The sequence below is a fragment of the Lathamus discolor genome, chromosome 3 (genome assembly GCF_037157495.1).
Source record: "Lathamus discolor isolate bLatDis1 chromosome 3, bLatDis1.hap1, whole genome shotgun sequence".
Taxonomy (NCBI): Eukaryota; Metazoa; Chordata; class Aves; order Psittaciformes; family Psittacidae; genus Lathamus; species Lathamus discolor.
This window is the reverse complement of record NC_088886.1, coordinates 135179001-135204893: the sequence shown is the minus strand read 5'-3', so window position 1 is coordinate 135204893 and position 25893 is coordinate 135179001. Positions and strand designations below refer to the sequence as shown.

The window sequence follows — 25893 nt, the reverse complement described above, 5'->3', positions numbered from 1 at the left end:
CACCACACAAGATCACCTCATGCTACTTCCACAGGTGCACTACCACAAGCAATCTACAGCACAAATACCAGTGTAAACAAACAGCAGTATAAAGTAGAAGGGTGAAGATGAGGGCCAGAAACTGAAGACAACTGGTTTAAAGTACATTTAGAGAAAGAAAAAGTACTGGCAGTATCTCTTCAGTCACATTCAGTCCTACCATATGTGTTTGTTTTCATAAGATGCTCTCAAGGCTCTTTTACATTAATTAGCATAGCAATTTAGCAAATTCATTGAGTAAATATTATTAGGAAAATAACAACACATTAGACATGTAGAAATAAACTACTTCAAATGTGTAGTACATATAACAGATTGAGTTACTATTTGTTATCACCTTGTCCCTCACAACCCAATACTGGGGATTTGACATGAAAACTTACAACTCAGCCTCTCTGCAACATGTCTGAGAAAACCTGAGCCATCTCAGGTTAGAAGAACCAGCTGAGAAAGTGCATAATTAATACGATAGAGACAGTTGCCTTCTGACTTACCTTTCAGAAAAGGGTATACAGCCTCCTCAGTTATCTCCAGAGCGAAAAAGAAAAAATATAGCAATACAGTGGTTGCTCAAGTTTTCTTTTCTTTTTAAATTTGGGAATATTTTCTCATTGCGGCAATGATTGAAGGTCTGTCCTGTTGCTTTCTTTCCCAAGAAGGCACATTTACAGGCATCCTTTTAAATGGATAAATTAAAAATGCTCAACTTTCAGATTGCTTCAAAATTATAATAAACTGTATACACCTGAGCAGCTATATATCACTTTTCACACTAATGCATGCTGAATATGCCTGAAAAGTAATTGATGCTCTCCCTATTCCTCACATTTCAAAATAGGCACATATGTATATTTAAGCGGCATACTCAGGGCTCTTGAGGTTTTTTATTTTCACAGGTGACTAGAAGCTCCAAACTCATTCACCTTCCACTTAGATCACTGATTTCAATCTTTTTCAGCTGTAAAAACACTTAACATTTTTCCAGTGCAGTCCTAGGACTCAAATACCACTAGCTTAAGCCCTACAGGTTTAAGAAAGCCTATGTTGAAAATTACTAGGAAGCAATCCTGTTTTCCCCAGATATAAGTACCTGGCCCCATAACCTTTTGAGATACTGTCTTAACTCTCTATGCCTGAAACATAAATTTACAGACCTTGAAATGAGGAACTGCTTTTGTTCCCACCCTAAATGTAGGGGCATGACCAAAGTAGCGTCAACCTGAAATCAATGGCAATGGCTTCTGCAGGATCTGATAAGGTAAAGTTAGGACTGTACTGAGACCAAATTTAGTGCGTGCTCTTACATGATTTTACCTCCTGGGCCATGATATTTTAGATAATAAATATTGCTTCTGTGTATTCACAGAATCATAGAATAGCTAGGGTTGGAAAGGACCTTATGATCGTCTAGTTCCAACCCCCTTGCTATGGCAAGGACACCTTGCATTCCAGTGCCTCACCACCCTTACAGTAAAGAACTTCCTCCTTATATCTGATCTAAACTTTCCCTGTTTAAGTTTTATCCCATTACCCCTTGTCCTGTCATTACAGTCCCTAATGAAGAGTCCCTCCCCAGCATCCCTATAGCCCCCTTTCAGATACTGGAAGGCTGCTATAAGGTCTCCATGCAGCCTTCTCTTCTCCAGGTTGAACAGAATTGAATGATGTTTTGGATAAAGGTTATGTCTAAAGCTGAAAGAGACAAAAGCGAATAAAAAAGGGTTTTGGTAGGTCCAGAAATATATATTAGGGTTTAAACTGAGTTTGTACTTAGCCAGAAAAGTTGTTCAATCTGGCTACAATCAAGGGCAGCAAGGATAATCTTGGATTTAGGGCAGCTGAGATAAGAATGCCTAAACTTGGGATAAGGGCCAGGGTCCAGATGTCAACAAGTTCAGATAATGTATACTTAGATATCAGTATCAAAAGGGTCACTAGACTAGATTTAGTGTAGTGCTGGGCCAGCAGCCTTAACTTCTTATGAGCGATGCAATATATCCATATCAACAACCAGGTTAGGATAATTATTAAGTTTTGGGAAACAGAGCACATTTGCCTATGTTTTAGACTAAGTCTAGAAATTAGACTATTGAATGAGCACAGATGAGAGTAAGGGTCTGAAACCTGTGCTTGGCATTTGGCTGAAAGGAATGATTTTCCAACATTAATGAACAGATTAAATCTTTAGAGTTCAGAGTCCAGTAGAGTTAAGAGTTTAATTCAATAGGATCCCATGGCTATATCTAAAAGGACTGCTGGGCTAGCAGTTCTGGGCATGTGTACAGTATTAGGGTAGCAGGGGTCGGGATTACTTGGATTATTTATCCACACTGCCAAAAGGGTTTATGGCTAATTAATTCTTATGCAAATTATGAAGCCTTCCTGTTTGTGTAAGTATGTTATATGTGGGGAGGTAACAGCTGTGTTTGGGCTAACAGCATCTGACAGACTGGAGTCAGATCTGACTTAGAAGAAGCCACCTGGCTTGGTTTTGTGGTCATACAGGAAATAATTTCCCTCTGCAGAGCTCTTGGCTGAGCTGTTGCACCTCTTCTCTGTTTAATCTGACTCTAATCCTTTTTTTTCATTCTGTAAAGTGACCCTATTAGACCTCAATTTAAATAAAATTCTTGGGCAAATTAGTACATTCAGGTTCATAGAATCATAGAATAGTTAGGGTTGGAAAGGACCTTAAGATCATCTAGTTCCAACGCCCCTGCCATGGGCAGAGACACCTCACACTAAACCGTGTCACCCAAGACTCCATCCAACCTGGCCTTGAACACTGCCAGGGATGGAGCATTCAGTGCCTGACCATCCTCACAGTAAAGAACTTCCTTGTATCTAACCTAAACTACCCCTTGTCCTATTGCTACAGCCCCTAATGAAGAGTCCCTCTCCAGACCCCTTATAGGCCCCCTTCAGATACTGGAAGGCTGCTGTGAGGTCTCCACGCAGCTTTCTCTTCTCCAGGCTGAACAGCCCCAACTTTCTCAGCCTGTCTTAATATGGCAAGTTGGCAAGCATCTTATAATAAATGCAGAAGAACACACATGGTGTAGGAATGCAAGCAGGTAAAGAAAGATTTTCAGTTCATTTGCTGGACAATTGTTGAAAGAAAAAGTTCTTTCACCAGAAAAGGCATAACATTTTCCATGAAATGAAACGATAATGTTTCTCTGTGATTGAAATTTCTCTTTCAACCGAAAATGAAACTCCTATTAATTATCCAAAAATATCCACATTCAGTTTAGGTCGAACAATGTTTTTCATTTGATATGAAGCTGGGCAACATAAAGCAATTTCGGAACACTTGTTTTCCTAATTCTGTATTATATTTTTCAATCTTAGGGCTTTTTTTAATTTAAAACACCATTTTTATATGAGAAGAAAAAGAAGGCACCTCACTCTGCTAGTGACATCAATTGGCTTATCTTAAGTTTCATAAACATCAAATCTTAAATGGACAAAAGCAACAGGAAACTTGGAATAACCAGTTCCACATGTTGGATCTCTGGCTTTTGTTAGATTTCATAACAGCACTGAAAAATGTTTGTGGTAGAGGGTGGTTTTGGTTTGTTTTTTTTTAAACATATGCTATTGTTGCAACCATTTCTTTAACTATGATCTTGATTTTTAATAGTCAAGACAAGCCATAATGGGATATCCATAGACTCAGATATATTTAGACCAATATGGAGTGATATGCAGCTATCTTGATAAATTCAAGCTCTCACCAGTAATACATGGCAGAAGTGATCCATTCACCTTTGTTAATTTCTGTGCAGCCAGATTGTGGCAAATTGTCAAAAACTGGAAACTTTTTATGAACTATATGTTTTAGTTCAATCACAGCCATAGGACATAAAGCAAGAATTTATTTACATAAATAATAATTTCTGTAATGCGAAAGGTCACACTGTGATGATTGTTAGTCACTTGCAACCTTAATGCCTATGAATTTATGAATCTCTATTTGAAGCATTTGTGAAAAAGAAGACTAAGATGTGTACTGTGACTACACTGAGTAGTTTCCATTTTCGTTCCTGGTTTAAGGCCATCTTCTGGATTATTTCTGCTTCAGCTAGTATAACTTAATCAAATAGGCGGCAAAATCTTGTGTTTAAATAAGGGATTCATTTAAGATTTTCAAAACTCTAAGCAGGTAAACAAGAGTTCAGTAAGAGCTAGGGAAGAGCTGTGCCCTTTACTCTGCAAGTGGTGCAGAAAAATGTATTTTGTGCCTGCTTACTGGTGTGTACATACATGTATGGACATTTCACTTCTATAACTGTTAAAAACATTTTGTCTGTTTTGAGTAGGCCAAATGCTTGAAGTTGAAAACACTTATGATTCAGCCAGTACTACTTTATTGGATACAGCCTTTCTATACCACCGAAGATTCCGGACAGCAGTTTTTTCCTGAGGGGTTCAGGGATTGAAGGGGTATATTTAATCTGGGGCACATTTTCTTTCCATCCAACTATTTATTACTATACTATCCAGCAAGAATATTATACCATAATATTTTGCATAATACCTGAACATAGTCCATGCTTTTTGACACTTAATTAAATTCTAGTCTGATTACTTGTTTGACCCTTATTTTCGTGACAGTAATATCCATATATGTTTAATTTCTTTCTTCATGAGATTTGTTCTAGATGTACATTCCTCTGGAACTAATCTCATAGTTTTTAATGTAAGCTTGTAAACCAAGTCATGCTGCCCATAAGGTGGAAATAAATCAAAGAAAAGACTTTTTTTTTTTTTTTTAAGCCAGATTCCAGCATTAGGTCTAGCAATATTGCGTCCAGCAAATGTATGAACAGTGAACTGAAATGGAGAAAGAATTGCTCAATTAATTATTCGGATTAACTATTTCAGCGCAAAGGGATGATGATTTTACATAAGGACAATTCCGTGCTAAGAACAGCTCAGCTAAGTTCCAACATTTTCATGATCACTAGGTTTCATGGGAAAAGGAAGAAATGTCAAATGCTCAAATAGTTCTCCTGAGAAAGGAATATGAACATGAAAGGAACTCAGCCCCTGACTGAGAACACACTCCGTTTCCCCTAAACACAAACTCACCAGCAAGAAATAATAATACTTTCAAAAAATGCAACAACTCTCTTTCGCTCATTGTTAAGACAGAAATTTCTTTCCAGACTTTGGCCATTTTCAGAGACAGTTCAATTGAGATTAAGGTATCTTTTCCAATATACTGTTGACAAACTTCTTTGAACTTGACTTACTGAAGCATGAAAATGTACATGGAATGTCTGTGTTCAATATCATTCCCAGTTCTCTAACTCAGAAATCACTGTTTAATCAATCCAAAGCAGACAGAAAATCCATTAGGCTTACAATTAATGGCTGTATATCATCTTCAAATAAAGCCTTCATTTAAGACCTCATTTCAAACTGAACAAACATTAAGAACTAAAATGATATAATCAGCAAATATCTATTCACCAGAAGTGTATCAAAGCCAGAATTTGGCATAACCGGATATATTTTCTGTTTACAAGATGATGTATATACATTGGGAATATTCACCTTGGCAGACAAATGAGAAGGTAAAATTGAGCACTTTAATACTACTTTTCATATGCATGTTGCAATAAAGAGCAGATTTTGAAAATATCTTCTAGAGCTGCCACAATATTTCATTTATGCAGGTACAGTAAGAGTCTGTTGCACACCTGTACAGAGCAAAGTTCTGACATTGTATTTGTTATATTTCCACCGCTGACAAATAGGGGAAACTTACAAATTCTGTCTAACTTTGGTAATTATGACTTGCTTAAATTATATGAATAGCACTTGAGAAGAACATGAAAATTCCCAAATAAAAGGCAAATCGGAACAGGTTTCCCAGAGAAGTTGTGAATGCCCCATACCTGGAAATGTTCAAGGCCAGGTTGTATGGCACTTTGAGCAACTTGGTTTAGTGGAAGGTGACTCTGCCCATGGCAGGGAGTTTTAGAGTTTGGAACCAGATGATCTGGACAAGCCCAAGAGGAACATGCTAGGGATTGAAGGATGGTGGGCTAAGGAGGACTATCAATCTCTTGTTTCACTTGTGGGAAAGGATAGCTTTTTAGACCCTGTCCCGCAGGGGAAAAAGGGTACTAGGACTGGCTCCCTGAAATGCCTGTACACCAATGCACGCAGCATGGGGAATAAACAGGAGGAGTTAGAAGTCTGTGTGCAGGCTAAAGGTTATGATCTAGTGGCAATTACAGAGACATGGTGGGACAGTTCACATGACTGGAATGTGGTCATGGATGGCTATGTCCTTTTTAGGAAAGATAGGTCGGCAAAGCGAGGTGGTGGAGTTGCTCTTTACGTGAGAGAGCAACTAGAATGCATTGAGTTCTGTCCGGGGTCGGATGAGGAGCAAGTGGAATGTCTGTGGGTACGAATCAAGGGGCTGACTGGCACGGGTGATACAGTTGTGGGGGTCTATTACAGACCTCCTGATCAGGACGAAGGAGTTGATGAGGCTTTCTACAGGCAACTGGAAGTAGCCTCGCGACTACATGCCTTAGTCGTCGTGGGGGACTTTAACTACCCCGATATTTGCTGGAAGACTCACACAGCCAGTCATTCACAGTCTAGGAGGTTCCTCGAGTGCATTGATGATAATTTCTTAATGCAAATGGTGGACGTACCAACTAGGAGAGCAGCGCTGCTAGATTTAGTACTCGCCAACAAGGAGGGTTTGGTCAAAGTGGTGATGGTCAATGGCAGCCTTGGCTGCAGTGACCATGAGATGGTGGAGTTTAGGATCCTGTGTGGGAGGAATAGAATACCTAGCAAAGCCACAGTTCTGGATTTCCGAAGGGCCAACTTTGGCCTCTTCAGTCAACTGCTAAGGGAAGTCTCATGGGAAAGGGTACTAGGCGGTAAAGGGGCTCAAGATAGTTGGTTAGCATTCAAGGACTGCTTCTTCCAAGCTCAGGATCGGAGCGTCCCAATGAGTAGGAAATCAAGTAAGGGATCTAGGAGACCGGCGTGGTTAAACAAGGAGCTGCTGGGCAAACTCAAGTGGAAAAGGGGAATCTATGGATTATGTAAGGAGGGGCTGGCCGCTTGGGAGGAATATAGGACAGTTGTTAGAGGATGTAGGGAGGCAATTAGGACAGCTAAGGCCTCCTTGGAACTCAATCTTGCTAGTCAGGTTAAAGACAATAGAAAGGGCTTCTTCAAATACATAGCAAATAAAACTAAAACAAGAGGCAATATAGGCCCACTGCTGAACGAAGTGGGTGCCCTGGAGACAGAGGATATAAAGAAGGCAGAGGTGCTGAATGCCTTCTTTGCCTCTGTCTTTACTCCTGCAGACTCTCCCCGAGGGCCCCGGATTTCTATAGCCCCAGAAGGAGTCAGGACAAAGGAGGAGTTTGCTTTGGTAGATGAGAATTGGGTTAGGGATCAGCTATGCAATCTGGACATCTGTAAATCGATGGGTCCGGATGGAATGCACCCACGGGTGCTGAGGGAGCTGGCGGAGGTCATTGCTAGGCCACTTCCCATCATCTTTGGTAAGTCGTGGGAAACGGGCGAGGTGCCTGAGGATTGGCGGATGGCAAAGGTCACACCAATCTATAAGAAGGGCAAGAAGGAGGACCCGGGTAATTACAGACCGGTCAGCCTTACCTCCATCCCTGGAAAGGTGATGGAACAACTTATTCTTGACTCCATCACTAGGCATATCAAGGATGAGGGGGTCATTAAGAACAGCCAACATGGTTTTATGAGGGGGAAGTCATGTATGACCAACCTTATAGCCTTCTATGAGGTAGTGACTAGGTGGAGGGATGATGGTAGAGCGGTAGATGTAGTTTTTCTTGATTTCAGTAAGGCATTTGATACTGTCTCCCACAGCATCCTCATAGATAAGCTAAAGAAGTGTGGGCTTGACGATCAAGTAGTGAGGTGGATCGAGAACTGGTTGAAAGGAAGAAGGCAGAGAGTTGTGGTAAATGGCACAGAATCTAGCTGGAGGTCTGTGACTAGTGGAGTTCCCCAGGGGTCGGTGCTGAGACCGGTGCTGTTTAGTATTTTCATCAATGACCTGGATGAGGGAACTGAGTGCACCATCAGCAAGTTTGCTGATGACACAAAACTGGGAGGAGTGGCTGACACACCAGAGGACTGTGCTGCCATTCAGCGAGACCTGGACAGGCTGGAGAGTTGGGCGGGGAGAAAGTTGATGAGATTTAACAAGGGCAAGTGTAGAGTCTTGCATCTGGGGAAGAACAACCCCATGTACCAGTACAGGTTGGGGGGTGACCTGCTGGAAAGTAGCGAAGGGGAAAGGGACCTGGGGGTCCTGGTGGATAGGAGGATGACCATGAGCCAGCAATGTGCTCTTGTGGCCAAGAAGGCAAATGGCATCCTAGGGTGCATTAGAAAGGGAGTGGTTAGTAGGTCAAGAGAGGTTCTCCTCCCCCTCTACTCAGCCTTGGTGAGGCCGCATCTGGAATATTGCGTCCAGTTCTGGGCCCCTCTGTTCAAGAAGGACAGGGAATTGCTTGAAGGAGTCCAGCGCAGAGCCACAAAGATGATTAAGGGAGTGGAACATCTCCCTTATGAGGAGAGGCTGAGGGAGCTGGGTCTCTTTAGCTTGGAGAAGAGGAGACTGAGGGGTGACCTCATCAATGTTTACAAATATGTAAAGGGTAGGTGTCAGGATGAGGGAGCTAGGCTTTTTTCAGTGATATCCAGTGATAGGACAAGGGGCAATCGGTGTAAACTGGAGCATAGGAAGTTCCACGTTAACATCAGGAAGAACTTCTTTACTGTAAGAGTGATAGAGCACTGGAACAGGTTGCCCAGGGGGGTTGTGGAGTCTCCTACACTGGAGATATTCAAGGCCCGCCTGGACAAGTTCCTGTGTGATGTACTGTAGGTTACCCTGCTCTTGCAGGGGGGTTGGACTAGATGATCTTTTGAGGTCCCTTCCAACCCTTGGGATTCTGTGATTCTGTGATTCTGTCTCTTCCAACCCAAACCATTCCACATTACGATTCTATGGTATTTTCCTTCAAAAGTGTAGCATTACTCTACTGCTGTCTTCCACATAGAATCTGCTAGGATAAACTAACAGTCAGCTATCAAGTTAAGCCCCCTTGATGCTAAGTGTCAGTTAGCAAAAACAATACAATCCTATATCTTGACATTAATCTGCACTGGTTTTTATCCTCAGATCTCAAAACAAGCCAATGAACTGCCAACTATCTGACAGCTGCAAGTGTCTCCTGCATGAATGTGTGCTAGATTCCTATCTCTGTTACAGCAGTAACAATAAAAGGTCTCTTAGTAAATGACATAAAAGAAGTGCACCAACTCTCTATGGAAAAATTGCAAATAGAACCTATGTTTACTGCATAAATATAGGGGGAAAATGAAAGTGTAATTTTGTATGTGTAAATATTCAAAATTTTACACTTAATAAATTAACCATCCAATTAAATATATGAAGAAACTATCACACTCCTTTCCAAGTGACCACAAAACACCACTCTGCTTTTAAAATTAATTATACTGGTTCTGGTTCAGTAAAGCATTTGATTTTATATACACATTGTGTGACTTGATTATTTTGAGTCTAAAGATCTGACAAAGTCATCTTTTAGGAAATTGATTTTCATTGTCAACAAGAGTTGATTACCTACATTCAGCAACCGCCTTGCATGAAAACTCCAGCTTTCAGTCTCTACGCAGGAGCTCTGACAATTCAGTGCATTTAAGTACGCCCCCTTATGGTCTGTTACAACATGGCATTGTAATGCTTTGCATGCCTCGTAAGTGTTACAATCTCGTGCGCACACTGTATATGTATCATTAGAGTTAAACTAAGCCTATAGCATTGCAACTCATCTCAGAAACTGCTTTGTTCAATAAACCTGTGATAACAGATGTCTGCAACTGCAGAAAGTATGTTGATATCCTTAGCTGAAAAGTTATTCAACCAGTGAAATGCAGTTACCAATCCCTTCACTTCTTTTTACTTCCAACTCACCTTCGCAAAACTCTGTGAAAAACATTCATTAACAGCAATGCGATTTCACCACTTTTGTGCTGTATCAGTCCAGCAAAGTACTCTGCTCTCTTGCAAAGTCTTCAGAATTCAGTTGGTAACTTCAAATAAAGGCAAGTGCTAACTTCTTACAGAAGATCCTGTAATGTTAAGCAAAGTACATGAAGGACTAAGATCCTCTCTGAAAATAAATAGCACTTTCTATGATTCAAGTTCTTCTCCCTGAACTTTAACTGAATAGTTCTGGGGTCATTTTGATAAAAGTTTGCTGAAAGGCATCCTTTCCGATAGTGCTTTTATCTTTGCTTACTCAGTTTAGAAAAATGAGGGGGTTTATCTGTGATGGACTTGCAATTTAAATCTCTAAACAAAATAATCAGATTAACAATTTTCTGCAGTATATTTTGTGAGAGTGAATGATAAAAGAAAATATGTATTTAGAAGATTTATTAGAACACTCAAAGCGTGTGAACAGCCCAACAGATGCAGTCCACTCAGGAATTAGGAAAAATCCTACTAATACCCCTTCACCAAAAAATAAGCCTCAATACTGACATTCCCTCATAACATTCAGTAAACAGTTCCCAGTACTATTTTAATCTCTGGGAGCAAAGGGAGAATCTAAAGATCCATTGTCTACAAGCACATTAAAGGATGCACAAGAATCAGACAGTTGGGGGTCAACTCTATCCAAGATGCTCACTTGGTTTTGCTTTCCAAGTTTCCAAATTCATACCCACAAAAGAAATTTTTCTGTTATGTAAAAATTTCACAAGTAGGTCTTAAACAAGGTGGCTACCCTCCGAAGCAGGGAGGGTTATTCCTGTCAGCTTTTCTCCTAAACTCTTCTACTGTCAGGAAGATATCAAACGTCACTGAAAGTTTATATTAAATGCTACATTTCAACTTTGCTCTGAGATGGACTGTGTTTGGACAGAGTCTACTTTTGTAGGTTGGATGCTCTAGAATTCTTCTATATGAGGCTGCACAGAAATACTTGTAAGAGTTTCTAAAACTGAAGTTAATAGCCAAAACTAATTGTAAAAGTATTTTCTTACTAGTTATACGTAGTACAGGCAAGGATGTTTGTGTTAAGAGTATTAAATGCCATAAATACAAAGGCTGTGACTTTCTGACAGGGTGAACAAAGAAAGAAAGCAGCTTTCCCACAATAAAATCACCTTATTGTTGAGATGTTTCTAATCTTTCAAAAGAGGGACAATCCCCAACTCCCACAGACAATTTGCAATCTCAAGATAGACAAAATGACAGAAATTCAGAGGAAAAAAGGGAAGCGGAAAGGTAGTCTTTATTAATATATTGCTTTACATCAAAACAAGGGGTCTTTTTCTTCAGACAGCTTTCTGTCAGTAGCAGGGTGGAAGTCAGTCTTTCAGAGAGCCAGCCAAAGCTGGCCACCATATGCCTCCTAGGATATACCTTGCCCTCTCAGAAATCTATAAACAGAGTTGTGTAGGAGTGATGCGTTTCAACCTACTTTTGTTTCTTGACTCTTGATACTTGAGAAGCAAGTATGTTTGCTCTCAAGTTTCCTCAGATACAGATAAGAAATCTGAAGGAGACTAACCTAAGAAAAACCCCACAAAAATATTGCATTCTTTCTGGCCTTGCTCTCCTGCTGTTCTGCTCTTACAGTGTTGACTCATAGAGGGTTTGCATGCTGTGAGAGAGACAGCAAGAGGTAAGAAGGCTAAGTGCAATTCATCTATTGTGAGAATAAGAAGGAAAATGAAAAAAATTATTTATAGTATTACCTGAGTTCAGTCCATCCAGAGCAGAATCTCTATTGACTCCTACTCTATGCAAAATACTTTTCAGTACTTCAGTCTTCCTACCCCTCAATTACAGCATTGCTCAAACCTGCATTTATTTATCAAGCCTTGCTAGATAAAGTTATGGGGAAAAAAATTGGATCCCAGTAAGAAAAGAAATTATTTAATGAATAAGTGTGTGGCTTTTCAGATGTAAATCGCAAAACTACTATTGTCTTTTATATGTGATTGAGCTTTCTTTTAAAAAACAAAAACATGACTCTAGAAGCTGATGTAAGCACTTGTAAACTGTCAGTAGAAATTCAAAAGCTGAGCTAGCAGGGTAAGCAACACTGATGGAATCATCTCTGATGTGACAGGGACACTGGATTAGAATGCCTCCAGCACACACTGTGATGGTGTGCTAACTTTAAATGATAAAACCATTTCCAAGCCTGTAAACCAAACTAAACTAAGGTCACCCACCCAAGTCAACAGGAAAGAGAAGAGACAAGCTACAGTTATAAACGATTTCACAATGACATAATCAGTAATGAGCTATAAAATATAGGCTGTGCCTTTTCATTTTGTCAAAAGGTATATAAGGGCCAGAGTATTCTCCCAGGTTTTGCATTCACATGTCCCAGTCACACATACAGAATGTTAAATGCTTTGGTTATGAACTGGGGTACAGCTGACTGAAGTCATCACTGCATCATCTGACTTGTAACTTCTGACCCAGACGATCACAGAATCATAGAATAGTTAGGGTTGGAAAGGACCTTAAGATCATGTAGTTCCAACCCCCTGCCATGAGCAGGAACATCTCGCAATAAACCATGTCACCCAAGGCTACATCCAACCTGGCCTTGAACACTGCCAGGAGCATTCACAACTTTCCTGGCAACCCATTCCAGTGCCTCACCACCCTTACACGAAAGAACTTCTTCCTTACATCCAATCTAAACTTCCCCTGGTTAAGTTTTAACCCGTTACCCCTTGTCCTGTCACTACAGTCCCTCAACAGTCCCCAGCATCCCTATAGGCCCCCTTTCAGATACTGGAAGGCTGCTATGAGGTCTCCACGCAGCCTTCTCTTCTACAGGCTGAACAGCCACAGCCTTCTCAGCTTGTCTTCATATAGGAGGTGCTCCAGCCCCCTGATTATCCTCTGGAGGTGCTCCAGCCCCCTGATTATCCTCTGGACTTGCTCCAACATCACCATTCACCACCGACGGAAAACAGGAGGCTCCTATTTCCACTGCTGTTCAGTTTATTGTCTTGCAAGCCCAGTAATGGAGCGTATGGGAAATCAAAAGCAGGGGAGCATCTGACTAAAACCATTATTGAGATAGTCTCCACCTGAGTAGTAGCTCATCCTTTACCTTATCTGATAAAACAGCAGCGTTCTTAAATACATCAACATTACATAAATCAATTATACTGGAAACTGAAGAAGGCATTTTGCACCAGAAAGTCTTGCCGTAAATAAAGCTTAGCCAGTGCATTTATTTCCTACATTGCTTTAAAGTACATTCGTCATTTGAGATATATCATTCCCATGACAATGGGATCACAAGGAATCATGGTATAACAATGTTAACCCAAGCAGACAGAATGTCAGCAGTGTCAAACTTGCAAGTGTATCATTTAACCAGAGATCAAGAAGGAAAATCTGAAGGTCAGAAATATAATATTTATAACAACGTCAGTAGATAGATGCATGCCGAATACCTCATATCTACATCCTTAAAAAGCTTATAAGAGGAATGTTTATGACACATGAGAGCAGCTGTTACTGGAGTTTTCTCCATCTGGTTGCAACATGCATGGATATTGAGCCCAGCATTCCCTAGCATATTCCTTAGAAACAGCAAAAATCTTGAGATATACTTTAATGGCACTTTTTACCATGCAAAACACACACAAGTAGCAGTTAGCTACTACCGTCATTCCCACTAATTCCAACTAGTACCACAAAACTGTCCTTTGGTACATGGGCGTTATTCACTCTCTACCTAATTGTATTTAGAAGCCCCAGCATTTTTTGAATAGGCAATATATATTTCTTTGGAAATAAACATAATTAGCATAGCTTCTGCCTTTGGAAGAGAGAAGAGAAGAATAACAACTGAAATAACTCTGTACTGTCACCAGTTCATACTGCAACAGCCAACTTTGGCACTGTGCAAAGAATATACGTGTGAAAATAATCGTAGCTTTTCTTGAATGTCTCTATGACAAATGAACTGGAGATGCCAAAGCTATAGAAGAAAGGTTGACAAAAGCAAAAGCTAGTTAACAGGAAAAATGGAAAACGAATTAACATAACCATAATAAATTCTGAATGTATGCAGCGTACAACCATAGAAGAATCCTCCAGATTTGGTGTGTGAAGAAGTTGACACTGAATCCTTGTTCCTTCCATATCTTTCTTGTTATTATAAGATCATTCTACCTAGAACTAATTCACATAGTATCATGCTGATAGAGAGGTTTGATGACATTACCATCACCTAATGATAAACAAAGGTGCTAGAATAAAAGGTTATGAAATTATTTAGTTTTGTGACTCAAATGAGAAAATTTAAAAGTACCTTGTCTTTTTTTCTTGATAGCTCTTCCATTTAAAATTTATTATCATAAACACAGTATTCCTTGAAATATACTTTTGAGTTCTCCATAAATACTGCAGTCAGAATACAAAAATAAAAAAAAAACCTATAGATCTCTTAACTTTTAAGGTCTTTCTTATTTATTGAGATTTTATCATATGCGCTCTCTGTTGACTGTTAAATAAACTCTGCTCATAAAATTTAATCTATGACAGCAGGATAAGGACACAAGACATGTAAAAGCTCTATTTATGAGTCTAAAAACCTTGAGAAATATTTTCTAGTTATACAGCTTGTCTTCTTCCCATTACCATCTTTCTCATTTTATTTCTTGTACCCTTCCACTTCTACACCCCATCCCACTTTATCAATGTCTTCAATTTCTCTATCCATCTTCTAAGCCTTCCCCTTTTTAATTCCTCCTTTCTCCTGTCTTTATCTAAACAAACTCAGAAGTTCCTTTTTCTAACTTCATCTTCAGGGCTCTGTTGACTGGAAGTCAGGAGGTCTGCTTGGTTTTGGCTGAAACAACATCTGGATACTGGCCAGCTGACACACATGATCCACCCAGTTCTTCTTGAATAGTGAATAACAGGTTCCCCTCAACTATTTGGGCTCCCCAAAACCATCAATTTTTACTTCCTTCTACGTGCTCTCTTTATGACAAACAACAATTAACATGTTGTCCAAACAACTGTATCTCAGATTCTGCTCCCAGGTCTGCCCTCCTTCATATGACAATTGACCACAGTTTCCCTCAGACTTTCTGCTGTACTTCAGAAAAATTGTAGATTTTGCAGTGTCCTGTTTCCCCACCCAGTTGTTTTCCCTGTCCAGTTTTATCTCAATCATTATAAGTAAATAGAAGAACTCAGGCTATGACCTTTGTCAATTCACCTGATACATTTTTCTGAATGAAACGTGTATGTCAGTAGCACAGAAACACAATATCATACTATACTACAGTGCTATAATGCTATGTTACAGTACTATAATAGATAGTATATATGCACTGTACACACTATATACTGTGAAACATTCTAATACTGATGTTACTATAACAAGGGTACACTAGTGCTTCACTATTGTTTTGATATTTCTAAGTTCCCCAGCTCAGGAAGAGCATGGGAAAAATAGCTATCCTTCTCTAAACCTGTATGTTAAGCAGGAAGAAATACCTCTTAAAAACAGATGCAACTGTTTCTCATTATATATTTTACATATCCTGTTAACAATGCATCCTAACAACAAATACTTCAGTTATGACTCTGAAGTCTGTTGTGACTGAAGTTTCCTGGTTCAACCCACTATCTCAGTGAACTTGAGTAGTAATAGTTCATTGCGGAAATTAGCATAAGCGCTTCTTGGTCCTGGTTGTACTGTAATATCAAAGGCTGTTCCAAAGGTTACGAGGTCTGTAAAGATCACAGTGGAAGTATGGGGCAAGTGGGGAATGGAGACATATCTCTGTGCCTAGAGTTCAAAGAAACATGACGCATATACATGACACTTGAAATAAATGCACATCTTTGTGCATTTTTATGCAATTCTAGCTTTCTTTTGGAAGTCATACTAAAGCAGATTTCTTAGAAACATAATTTGGAATTTTCTCTAACTACATTTAGCTGGAGTTGGCCAAATCCATAGCAATGATGGAGAAATCTGGACCTGGGAAGCAGATGCTGTGAAAAAAAACCCACCACTCTGGTTCTTAGGGTAACTTCATGGCAGACTCCAACACCTACAGGGGCAGCTTTTGTTGAGATCTTCCACTGTAAAATGGGCAATGATGCATCAGTATGCCCACTGGGAGTTGAAGTATCAATTTGACATTTTTCCATTTATCTCGTATCAAGAGTTATGTGCATGGTGAAAGACCTTTTACACATATCAATGTGCAAACCTCAAACAAATCAATAGTGTTTAACTAAGAATTCATTATACTAACAAAATCCATCAAAAGAACATAAACAAAATAATTTAAAACAAGCAGTAGCCATAGCTTTTCAAATTCAAGCTGCCTATGAATATTATTTAAATTATAAGGTGAGACACCAAAATAATATTGGTTTTCTGTTTTGAAATTTACTCACTAGATTTTAATGCATATGAATGTTGCCAGACAGAAACCTGCTCATATACATTTTCCTATATTTTATCAAAATAGTCAACACACAGATGAATTTCAAAGAAGGAGAAGAAACTATATAAAGAAACTATATCAAATGTATGTGCAAAAATGCCTGGCAAAATCCTGGAACAGATTCTCCTGGAAGGCATGCTAAGGCACATGAAAAACAACAAGGTGCTTGGTGACAGCCAGCATGGCTTCACTAAGGGGAAATCCTGCCTGGCCAATTTGGTGGCCTTCTATGATGGGGCTACAGAACTGATGGACAGGGTTAGAGCAGTTGACGTCATCTACCTGGGCTTGTGCAAAACGTTCGACACTGTCCCACAAGATATCCTTGTCTCCAAATTGGAGAGACATCAATTTGATAGGTGGACCACTCAGTGGATAAAGAACTGGCTGGATGGCTGCATGCAAAGACTTGTGGTCAATGGCTCAGTGTCCAGATGGAGACCAGTAACGAGTGGTGTCCCTCAGGGATCAGTGTTGGGACCGGTCTTGTTTAACATCTTCGTCGCTGACATGGACAGTGGGATTGAGTGCGCCCTCAGCAAGTTTGCTAATGACACCAAGCTGTGTGGTCCGGTTGATACGCTGGAGGGAAGGGATGCCATCCAGAGGGACATTGACACGCTTGTGAGGTGGGCTGATACCAACCTTATGAAGTTCAACCATGACAAGTGCAAGGCCCTACACTAGGGTGGGAGCAACCCCAGGCACAGCTACAGATTGGGCAGAGAAGAGATTAAGAGCGGCCCTGCGGAGAAGGACTTGGAGTGCTGGTAGATCAGAAAATGAACGTGAGCTGGCAGTGTGCGCCTGCAGCCCAGAAAGCCAACCATATCCTGGGCTGCATCAAAAGGAGTGTGACCAGCAGGTCAAAGGAGGTGATCCTGCCCCTCTACTCTGCTCTTATGAGACCTCACTTGGAGTATTGTGTGCAGTTCTGGTGTCCTCAACATAAAAAGGACATGGAACTGTTGGAACAAGTCCAGAGGAGGGCCACAAGGATGATCAGGGGACTGGAGCACCTCCCGTATGAAGACAGGCTGAGAAAGTTGGGGCTGTTCAGCCTGGAGAAGAGAAGGCTGCGTGGAGACCTCACAGCAGCCTTCCAGTATCTGAAAGGGGGCCTATAGGGATGCTGGGGAGGGACTCTTCATCAGGGACTGTAGTGACAGGACAAGGGGTAACAAGTTAAAACTTAAACAGGGGAAGTTTAGATTGGATATAAGGAAGAAGTTCTTTCGTGTAAGCGTGGTGAGGCACTGGAATGGGTTGCTCAGGAAAGTTGTGAGTGCTCCATCCCTGGCAGTGTTCAAGGCCAGGCTGGACAGAGCCTTGGGTGACATGGTTTATTGCGAGGTGTTCCTGCTCATGGCAGGGGGTTGGAACTACATGATCTTAAGGTCCTTTCCAACCCTAATTATTCTATGATTCTATGAACTATACAAGCCAGCATATGAATCAAGAAAGACAACAAGTTCTGCCAAGGTGTTCAAAAGAATAAATATCAAAAAGTAGCTCAGTTAAACTGCAAAGAATACTGAGTACTTGCGAAGAGTATCACAACCAAGTAATACAGCTTGAAAAAAAAACCAAAAGACCCCAAAAAAACCCAACAAATCAAAGAGAATTTCTAATGAACAATGTCACTTTTGTAGCAGGTTGGGGTTCTTTTACTGTTGCATTTCATTGTACTAGTTAAAAACATGAATTTTTGAAAAGGATAAAGAAAAGTAGGTGCAAAATTCAGGTTACAAACAAATACCTATGAGAATAAGTACATTGTTGATGTATGGTTAGATGTGGGAAAATCTCTCTGACAGAATCTGTTGCTAGATTCAAAGAGAAGGTCGAACTAGCAAATATATAAAAAGATTTTAGAAGGCTGAGTGATAACAAAAAGCAACTGTCCCTAAGAATAGTTTATATGCCATGTACCCACCCTCTGTGACAATGCAAGCAAAACAGAAAACCTAGAGTTTGGCAACAATTAAAATTCATCTGAAACAACATGACATACACATCCAAAAAAAGAAAGAAAAACCAAAACAAATAACCCACACCAAAACCAGAACAACAGACATCTACAAAACTCATATGCGCATTTTATCGTTTTATAACATGAAAGCTTTCATAACATTTGTGCTGTCATTGATACATTAAGGCTTCCTATGATTTTCTCTGCTACAAGGAGAGGAGAACACCAGGACAGAAAATAAGATTTGCAAAGATCCATGACGCAGGCAGAGTTCCCTTTGGCCTCTGAAAAACTCCCTAATTGACTTATCTAAATCATCATTTTTTTAAATAAATAAATAAAAGTCTACTTTATTCATAAATGGAACCCAGGACTCTTGAATTCCATTTTCATGCCTCATGTAACCGGATGATATGGCAGAAAAAAAAAAACCTATGCAACTAGAACTCAAAAACCAATAGTATATGTTGCCAACACTGCAGTATATGTTGTCATATGGAATCATGTACAGCTATTAATTGCTACTATTCCTGCAAAACCAGGAAAATTTTGTTGAGTCTGACATGTTTCAAATCAAGCTCTGAGATAGGTCATACCATTACAGAAGTTGTTATGGATTTGGCATTGCAGTTTTATTATTGTAAGAACAGATGTCCATTTTAAGCAATACAGCACTGCTGCATACAAAGAAGTGATTCCGAACACCTTCTTGCCGCATAACTTCTAGAAATTCAACAAGAACTTCCAAAAAACAAGTGTTGAAAACTAAATTATAAAAGCACATGGCAGAATGCAATTAAGCTAAACCATGTTAAATACACAATTACTCTCTGCAGAAACATTTTTGTAAGAATTTTTTAAGTGTAAGCACTTACCGGTGGCACCATACGAAAAGACTGCAACACTTCCCTCATAGGTTCATCCAAAGTCCACCCAAGTCATTGTGGCTCCTGAAATATTAGTAAGAGAAAACCAGGAGGGAATTAAAGATCCACACTTTGGCAGAACAGAAAAAAAAAAAAAAATATATATATATATATATATATATATATATATAACAAATATGAGAGTAAATGGAAGTATTTAATTAGTCTTCGCTGGAAAAGATTGCAACCAGATGCTTAATTTTGATAGCAGGCACAGCAGGATCAGAATACTTATTACCAATATTAACCTGGGTTAGAAATTTAAATAAGAATGGTAGAATGAAATTCTTGATACAGATTATGTAGGGAACTAGCCAAAGCATTTTCCTTGAACTCTGAGCAGTATGTATTCAGCACATAATGTAGGTCAATAAAGTGACAGTAACTAAAGAAGGGCAAACATCCATCTTTTAAGGTGAAGGGCTGTATTGGGTTTGTGTGTCAAGGTTGAGGGGGAGTTGGGGCAGAAGCTGTAAGGGTGGCTTATGTGAGAAGTTGCTAGAAGCTTCCCCTATGTCCAATAGAGTCAGTGCCAGACAGCTCTAAGATGAACCCACCACTGGCCAAGGCCGAGACCATTAGTGGTAGCACCTCTGGGACCACATATTTAAGAAAGGGGACTGGGGAAGCTGCACAATAGCAGCCAGACAGAGGAGTGAGAACATGTGAGAGAAGCAGCCCTGCAGACACCAGGGTCAATGAAGAAGCAGGGGGAGGAGATGCTCCAGGCACTGGAGCAGAGATTCCCCTGCAGCCCGTGATGCAGACCATGGTGAGACAGGCTGCACCCCTGCAGCCCACAGAGGTCCATGGTGGGGCAGACATCCACCTGCAGCCCATGGAGGAGCCCAGACTGGAACAGGGGGATGCGCAAAGGAGGCTGTGACACCATGGGCAGCCCAAGCTGGAGCAGGCTTGTGGCAGGACTTGTGACCTATGGAAGGGACTCACACTGGACCAGTTTATGAAGAACTGCAGCCTGTGGGAAGGACTCACATTGGAGAAGTTCATGGAGAACCGTCTCCCATGGGAAGGGCCCCAGGCTGCAGTCCTCCCCTGAGGAGGAAGGAACAGCAGAGACAATGAGTGAAGAACTAACAACACCTAGTTCCCATCTCCCTGCAACATTGAGGGGGAAAGAAGGAAAGAAACTGGGAGTAATATTAAGTCCAGGAAGACGTGAGGGGTGAGGAGAAAGTGTTTTAAGATTTGGGTTTGTGTCTTCTTATCCTGCTCTAATTTGATTGGCAAGAAATTGAACTAATTTCCTCAAGCCAAATCTATTTTGCCTGTGACAGTAATTGGTGAGTGACCTCCCTGTCCTTATCTCAACCCACAAGCCTTTCATTATGTTTTCTCTCCCCTATCCAGTTGTGGAAGAGGAGTGATAGAGCAGCTCTGATGGACACCTAGCATCCAGTCAGGATCAACCCACCACAGGGGGAAAGGAGAGCAGTGAACTAGTGAACAGTCAGCCCAACTTCAATTCTGACAAACACACTGCAGCTAATGTTGGGCCCCAATGTACTTATAAATCGTTTCTTTAATACTGCAGGAAAAACCGACTCGTCAGGAGCAAACTGTGTCAAACCAGTCTCATTCTTCAATATGATAGCAATCTAGTAGATAAGGTACACAAAATATGTATTATCACGAAGGCTTTGATGGGGTCCCATATAAAAATCATTGCACACAACTAGAGAAATGTGATCAAAGTACCATATATTGTAAATGATCATCTGATTCACACTGAGAAAATACCTGCAAATTACTTTCACACTCAATGCATGTTTCAAGTAGGGTCGCATTGGGATTTGTTTTGGCGTTAATCACAGAATCACAGAATCCCAAGGGTTGGAAGGGACCTCAAAAGATCATCTAGTCCAACCCCCCTGCAAGAGCAGGGTAACCTACAGTACATCACACAGGAACTTGTCCAGGCGGGCCTTGAATATCTCCAGTGTAGGAGACTCCACAACCCCCCTGGGCAACCTGTTCCAGTGCTCTGTCACTCTTACAGTAAAGAAGTTCTTCCTGATGTTAACGTGGAACTTCCTATGCTCCAGTTTACACCCATTGCCCCTTGTCCTATCACTGGATATCACTGAAAAAAGCCTAGCTCCATCATCCTGACACCTACCCTTTACATATTTGTAAACATTGATGAGGTCACCCCTCAGTCTCCTCTTCTCCAAGCTAAAGAGACCCAGCTCCCTCAGCCTCTCCTCATAAGGGAGATGTTCCACTCCCTTAATCATCTTTGTGGCTCTGCTCTGGACTCCTTCAAGCAATTCCCTGTCCTTCTTGAACAGAGGGGCCCAGAACTGGACACAATATTCCAGATGCGGCCTCACCAAGGCTGAGTAGAGGGGGAGGAGAACCTCTCTTGACCTACTAACCACTCCCTTTCTAATGCACCCTAAGATGCCATTTGCCTTCTTGGCCACAAGAGCACATTGCTGGCTCATGGTCATCCTCCTATCCACCAGGACCCCCAGGTCCCTTTCCCCTTCGCTACTTTCCAGCAGGTCAACCCCCAACCTGTACTGGTACATGGGGTTGTTCTTCCCCAGATGCAGGACTCTACACTTGCCCTTGTTAAATTTCATCAAGTTTCTCCCCGCCCAACTCTCCAGCCTGTCCAGGTCTCGCTGAATGGCAGCACAGCCTTCTGGTGTGTCAGCCACTCCTCCCAGTTTTGTGTCATCAGCAAACTTGCTGAGGGTGCACTCAGTTCCCTCATCCAGGTCATTGATGAAAATATTAAACAGCACCGGTCCCAGCACCGACCCCTGAGGGACTCCACTAGTCACAGACCTCCAGCTAGATTCATTTTGTTAGGAACATGAATGTTGAACAGCAAGAATACTTCAAAAGTACATGGGAATATTGTTGAGACAGAAGTGGCTGCTACCGGACAAAGAACAGCATACAGGCCAACCTGTTTTTCAGTTAAAATGGATCCAAAGTGGAGTGTGCTGAGAATGAAAAGACTGAACAAGAGTTTCCTAAATCTCTACATATGGACAAATGCTAATGAAACTTGGTTTGCTTCTTCAGGGAAGAGATGTCCAGGTCCAGCCCATCTGGAGCTTAGACAGCAATTATCCTTATAAAAAGACACTTTCTTTTGCACCCTACATTAGCAGAGCACAGACATGAGAGTTCTTTCTCCTGCTGTGCCACCCATGGACATGGTGAACCTGTTTCCCCAGTTAGAAAAAGAGGTTACCAAACTGGTAACTGAGCCATTTTGATCTAGTTGTATTTGACCCTGCTTCTATGCTGAAGCCCTGCCTAGATCTCCCGAGGTCCCTTCAGACCAGATTTCTGTTGATTGTGTTATTTTTATTTCCTGTTAAATGAAAAAAAAAATAATGAAAAAAATGACAAAAAGACATAACCAATCAGCAAAACTTTATCGAACTTCTAGACAGATAGCTGTAAGTAAGCCTTCATTTTCTGACATTCTCCTTAGACTTATTCAGACTATGAGACTATTCTAGCTTTTTACTTTAAGAATGTTTTTCTCCCACCCACTATGAATGCCAAGCCTGTCAATCACGCTAACAACAACAAAATACATATGGGACAGTTTAAGGAGGAAGAACAGACATGAGAAACTGCTCCTTTAACTTATTTGGAATCAACTCCAACACGCGTGCCTGGGAGAAGAAAAATGAGTATATGGTAAGTCATGTTGCTTTCATTATTTTTTTATAAAATGGGCAAAAAAGGCAGTGACAATGATTCATATTTTATATACAGTAACGCTTCACTGAGTTATTTTGTTCAAGTATATTTTCCCAGAGCAATATTCCAGTGTTACATCCAGTAAAATAAGTTGCTTGCAGCTGCTATGGGTTTTTGCACAGCAGAACTTGATTTTGAAAGTTTTGAAATAAGTTTAACACATTTAGCGCTTATGTTCATGAAAAGATATAGCTGTATTTAGTGTTTAGTAAGAGATGCCAGTGGTATGATCTAGGAATCAGGCTTTATACTGCTTATTAACTGTTTCTATGAAATCACAAACTGAGAATTTACTTCATGAAAATCCAACCAGCTGTAGCCTGTAAAAACATGTCTTTTATGTGGCTTGCATGTTTTAGAAAGTAGAAAAAAAAAGATAAAATCATTGAAATATATATTGTAAAGATGTGTTAACTCTGCTTTATATACAAGTTATGCATGAGAGTGAATTTCTGTTCAGGTCAAATTACGTGGTGTATAAAATGCACACAAGAGCTATGATTCCTCTGAAATCTGGTAGTTCTCATGTACTAGACATCATTTTTACTCAGGGCTCCCAAAAAAAAAATTACATTTCTCAATGTACAGAATCAGATTTCTGTCCTTTTTTTGAGAAGTGAAACTGTAAACAGTATGGATGAAAATATTAATATGTCCAGTTAGATATAAGTTTAAAATGACACATTACACTCTGCACATGTACCCAAACACGTTTTTGACTCTGCCAGTACCCATGCCAGATCAAGATGCTCCAGGGAATATTCAGTAGCAAATGAGCATGATTTGCCCAGGGCTAGTGCTTGTTGTTATTCAGGTCTCTACAATCTGCTTGAAAGTTATGTGTAGGCACCTGGACATTTGAAGAAAACAATCTGTGGCCTGTCTTCACTTGGTGGACTTGAAGCCTCAATACTCTGCTCAAGGTTTCCCCCACAGCCAACATGTGTTCAAGTGCACATATTTACTTGGATTGCATGTAAGTGATATACTGCACAGAGAAGTATGAGGTAAATAAGTAGAATTGGTAATCAAATCCAGAGTCCTTCTAGCCAACAATTCTTGAAATAATCCCCTTGAGGGTAGTGGAAAGCAAGTGTAAGTGCATGATAATTTTTTCTATTTTTGTTGCACACACTTAAGGAAAGAAAACTACAGCATTGATCAACATCAGCATCAAGAGACTAGCTACAGGATTTCAGATGAGCCTCCCCGCATACCTGCTGGGTTTTGTTGTTGTCATCATTTTTAATCTAAAACACAAATGGTGAAATATTTCTTGCGAGCTACATTCCCTGTGGTTCAACCGCTTCTGCTACAGCCCCTTTGGGAACACAAAACTGAATATAACCTTTCCAAATAGATCTCTGTCTCTCTCAGTGAAGAGGTGAACTCCATAAGCACTGGCCTCTTGAGAGCACCCTCCTTACAAGCCAGAATACAAATTAAGGCAATGTCAGCACAGGCAACGATAGGAGAATTAGGCAGAAGTTAGTGCTGGGGCAGAGCAATCAGAGATAAGCCAGGTGGGAGAGACAGAGGCCTGGGCACAGGAGGCGGGTGATCTGGCAGGGCAGAGCTTCAGCTCACACTGCAGATTACCAGGCAGTGTAGGAATGTGACAGTGGAGGGCAGCAGGCAGCAAGGAGCAGCTCCTGGCATACCAGTATTTCTGCAAATGCTAATGGCCTAATGGGCAATTGTAGGAAGAGGAGGAGCAGGTACTGGTGGCAGCATACACCGAATTGCAAAATTCTTAGCACACTATTTTTAATTGGCCTTTGAGATGTTCTGAACTGCTTACACCTACTCAGTAACCAAACCCAGTCTGCACTGCATAAATAACAGCTTTGCTGTGCTTCACCATATTCATGTTTCACACCTCATGCCATCTGTTATTTTGTTGCTTCCCCATTGCAGCCATTAATCTACAACTGACATATCTCCCACCTAGCTGCTTCCCACCTCCACCATACATGAAGACCATGATGTATAAGCTGACACAATTACTCCTGCTCTCAAACTATGCAAACAAAATTTATTGAGGAATACTTGCGCCTCTTTCTAGTGGTCCTCGCACACAGTAAAAGAGTATCACTCCCTCCTGTCATCCAGGAGGTGTTACCCCTCCCCTTGGAACAACTCAGAGCCAATGCTATGAAACATTAACCACCATGAAACACTACAGAATTCAACATCATTTTTCTTCCAGTGTGCCACCAGGCACTTGGAGATTATTCTGAGGCAGTCAAGTTTCAGTTGCAAGAGCTTCTATCTCAATTCTGCATTTCTGAAATTCCAGGAGTTGAGTTTTGCCAGATTTGATGTTCTGCAAAGTCACAAGACAGCAAATAGTTAAGAGTATTCACTGACAACAATTGATCTGTCAGTCACTTTAACAGCAAAAAAGCCACGCAACAAAATTTAAAGGATAGCAGATGAGACATTTCGACTTAGCTGAAATACACCTTAATCATTGAACATGTGCCCCAAATTCATTTTGCACTGGGAAATAAAACAGGAAGAGTAACTGGAAAGCAGAATATAACATTCCTTTGTCTCCAGCCTTTTATGGAAGCTTTCATATTTGTCCTGTTGTGGTGACTCAGAACAGCTGAGCAA

The 25893-nt window shown here is 40.7% G+C and overlaps 1 protein-coding gene across 9 annotated transcripts in view; it reads right to left on the bottom strand.

Annotated features, from left to right (window-relative positions):
• Positions 1-25893, bottom strand: part of DNTT (DNA nucleotidylexotransferase) — a 194919-nt gene that overhangs the window by 115333 nt on the left and 53693 nt on the right. For 7 of the 9 annotated variants that reach the window (XM_065671972.1, XM_065671975.1, XM_065671977.1 and 4 more), the window contains one exon: positions 19471-19545. In XM_065671972.1, the coding sequence (XP_065528044.1) occupies positions 19471-19509 (39 nt within the window). In that variant the 5' untranslated portion in view covers positions 19510-19545. Of the gene's footprint in view, positions 1-533; positions 716-10075; positions 10234-19470; positions 19546-25893 lie in introns of all 9 variants that reach the window. The other 2 variants (XM_065671980.1, XM_065671979.1) reach the window with 2 other exon arrangements.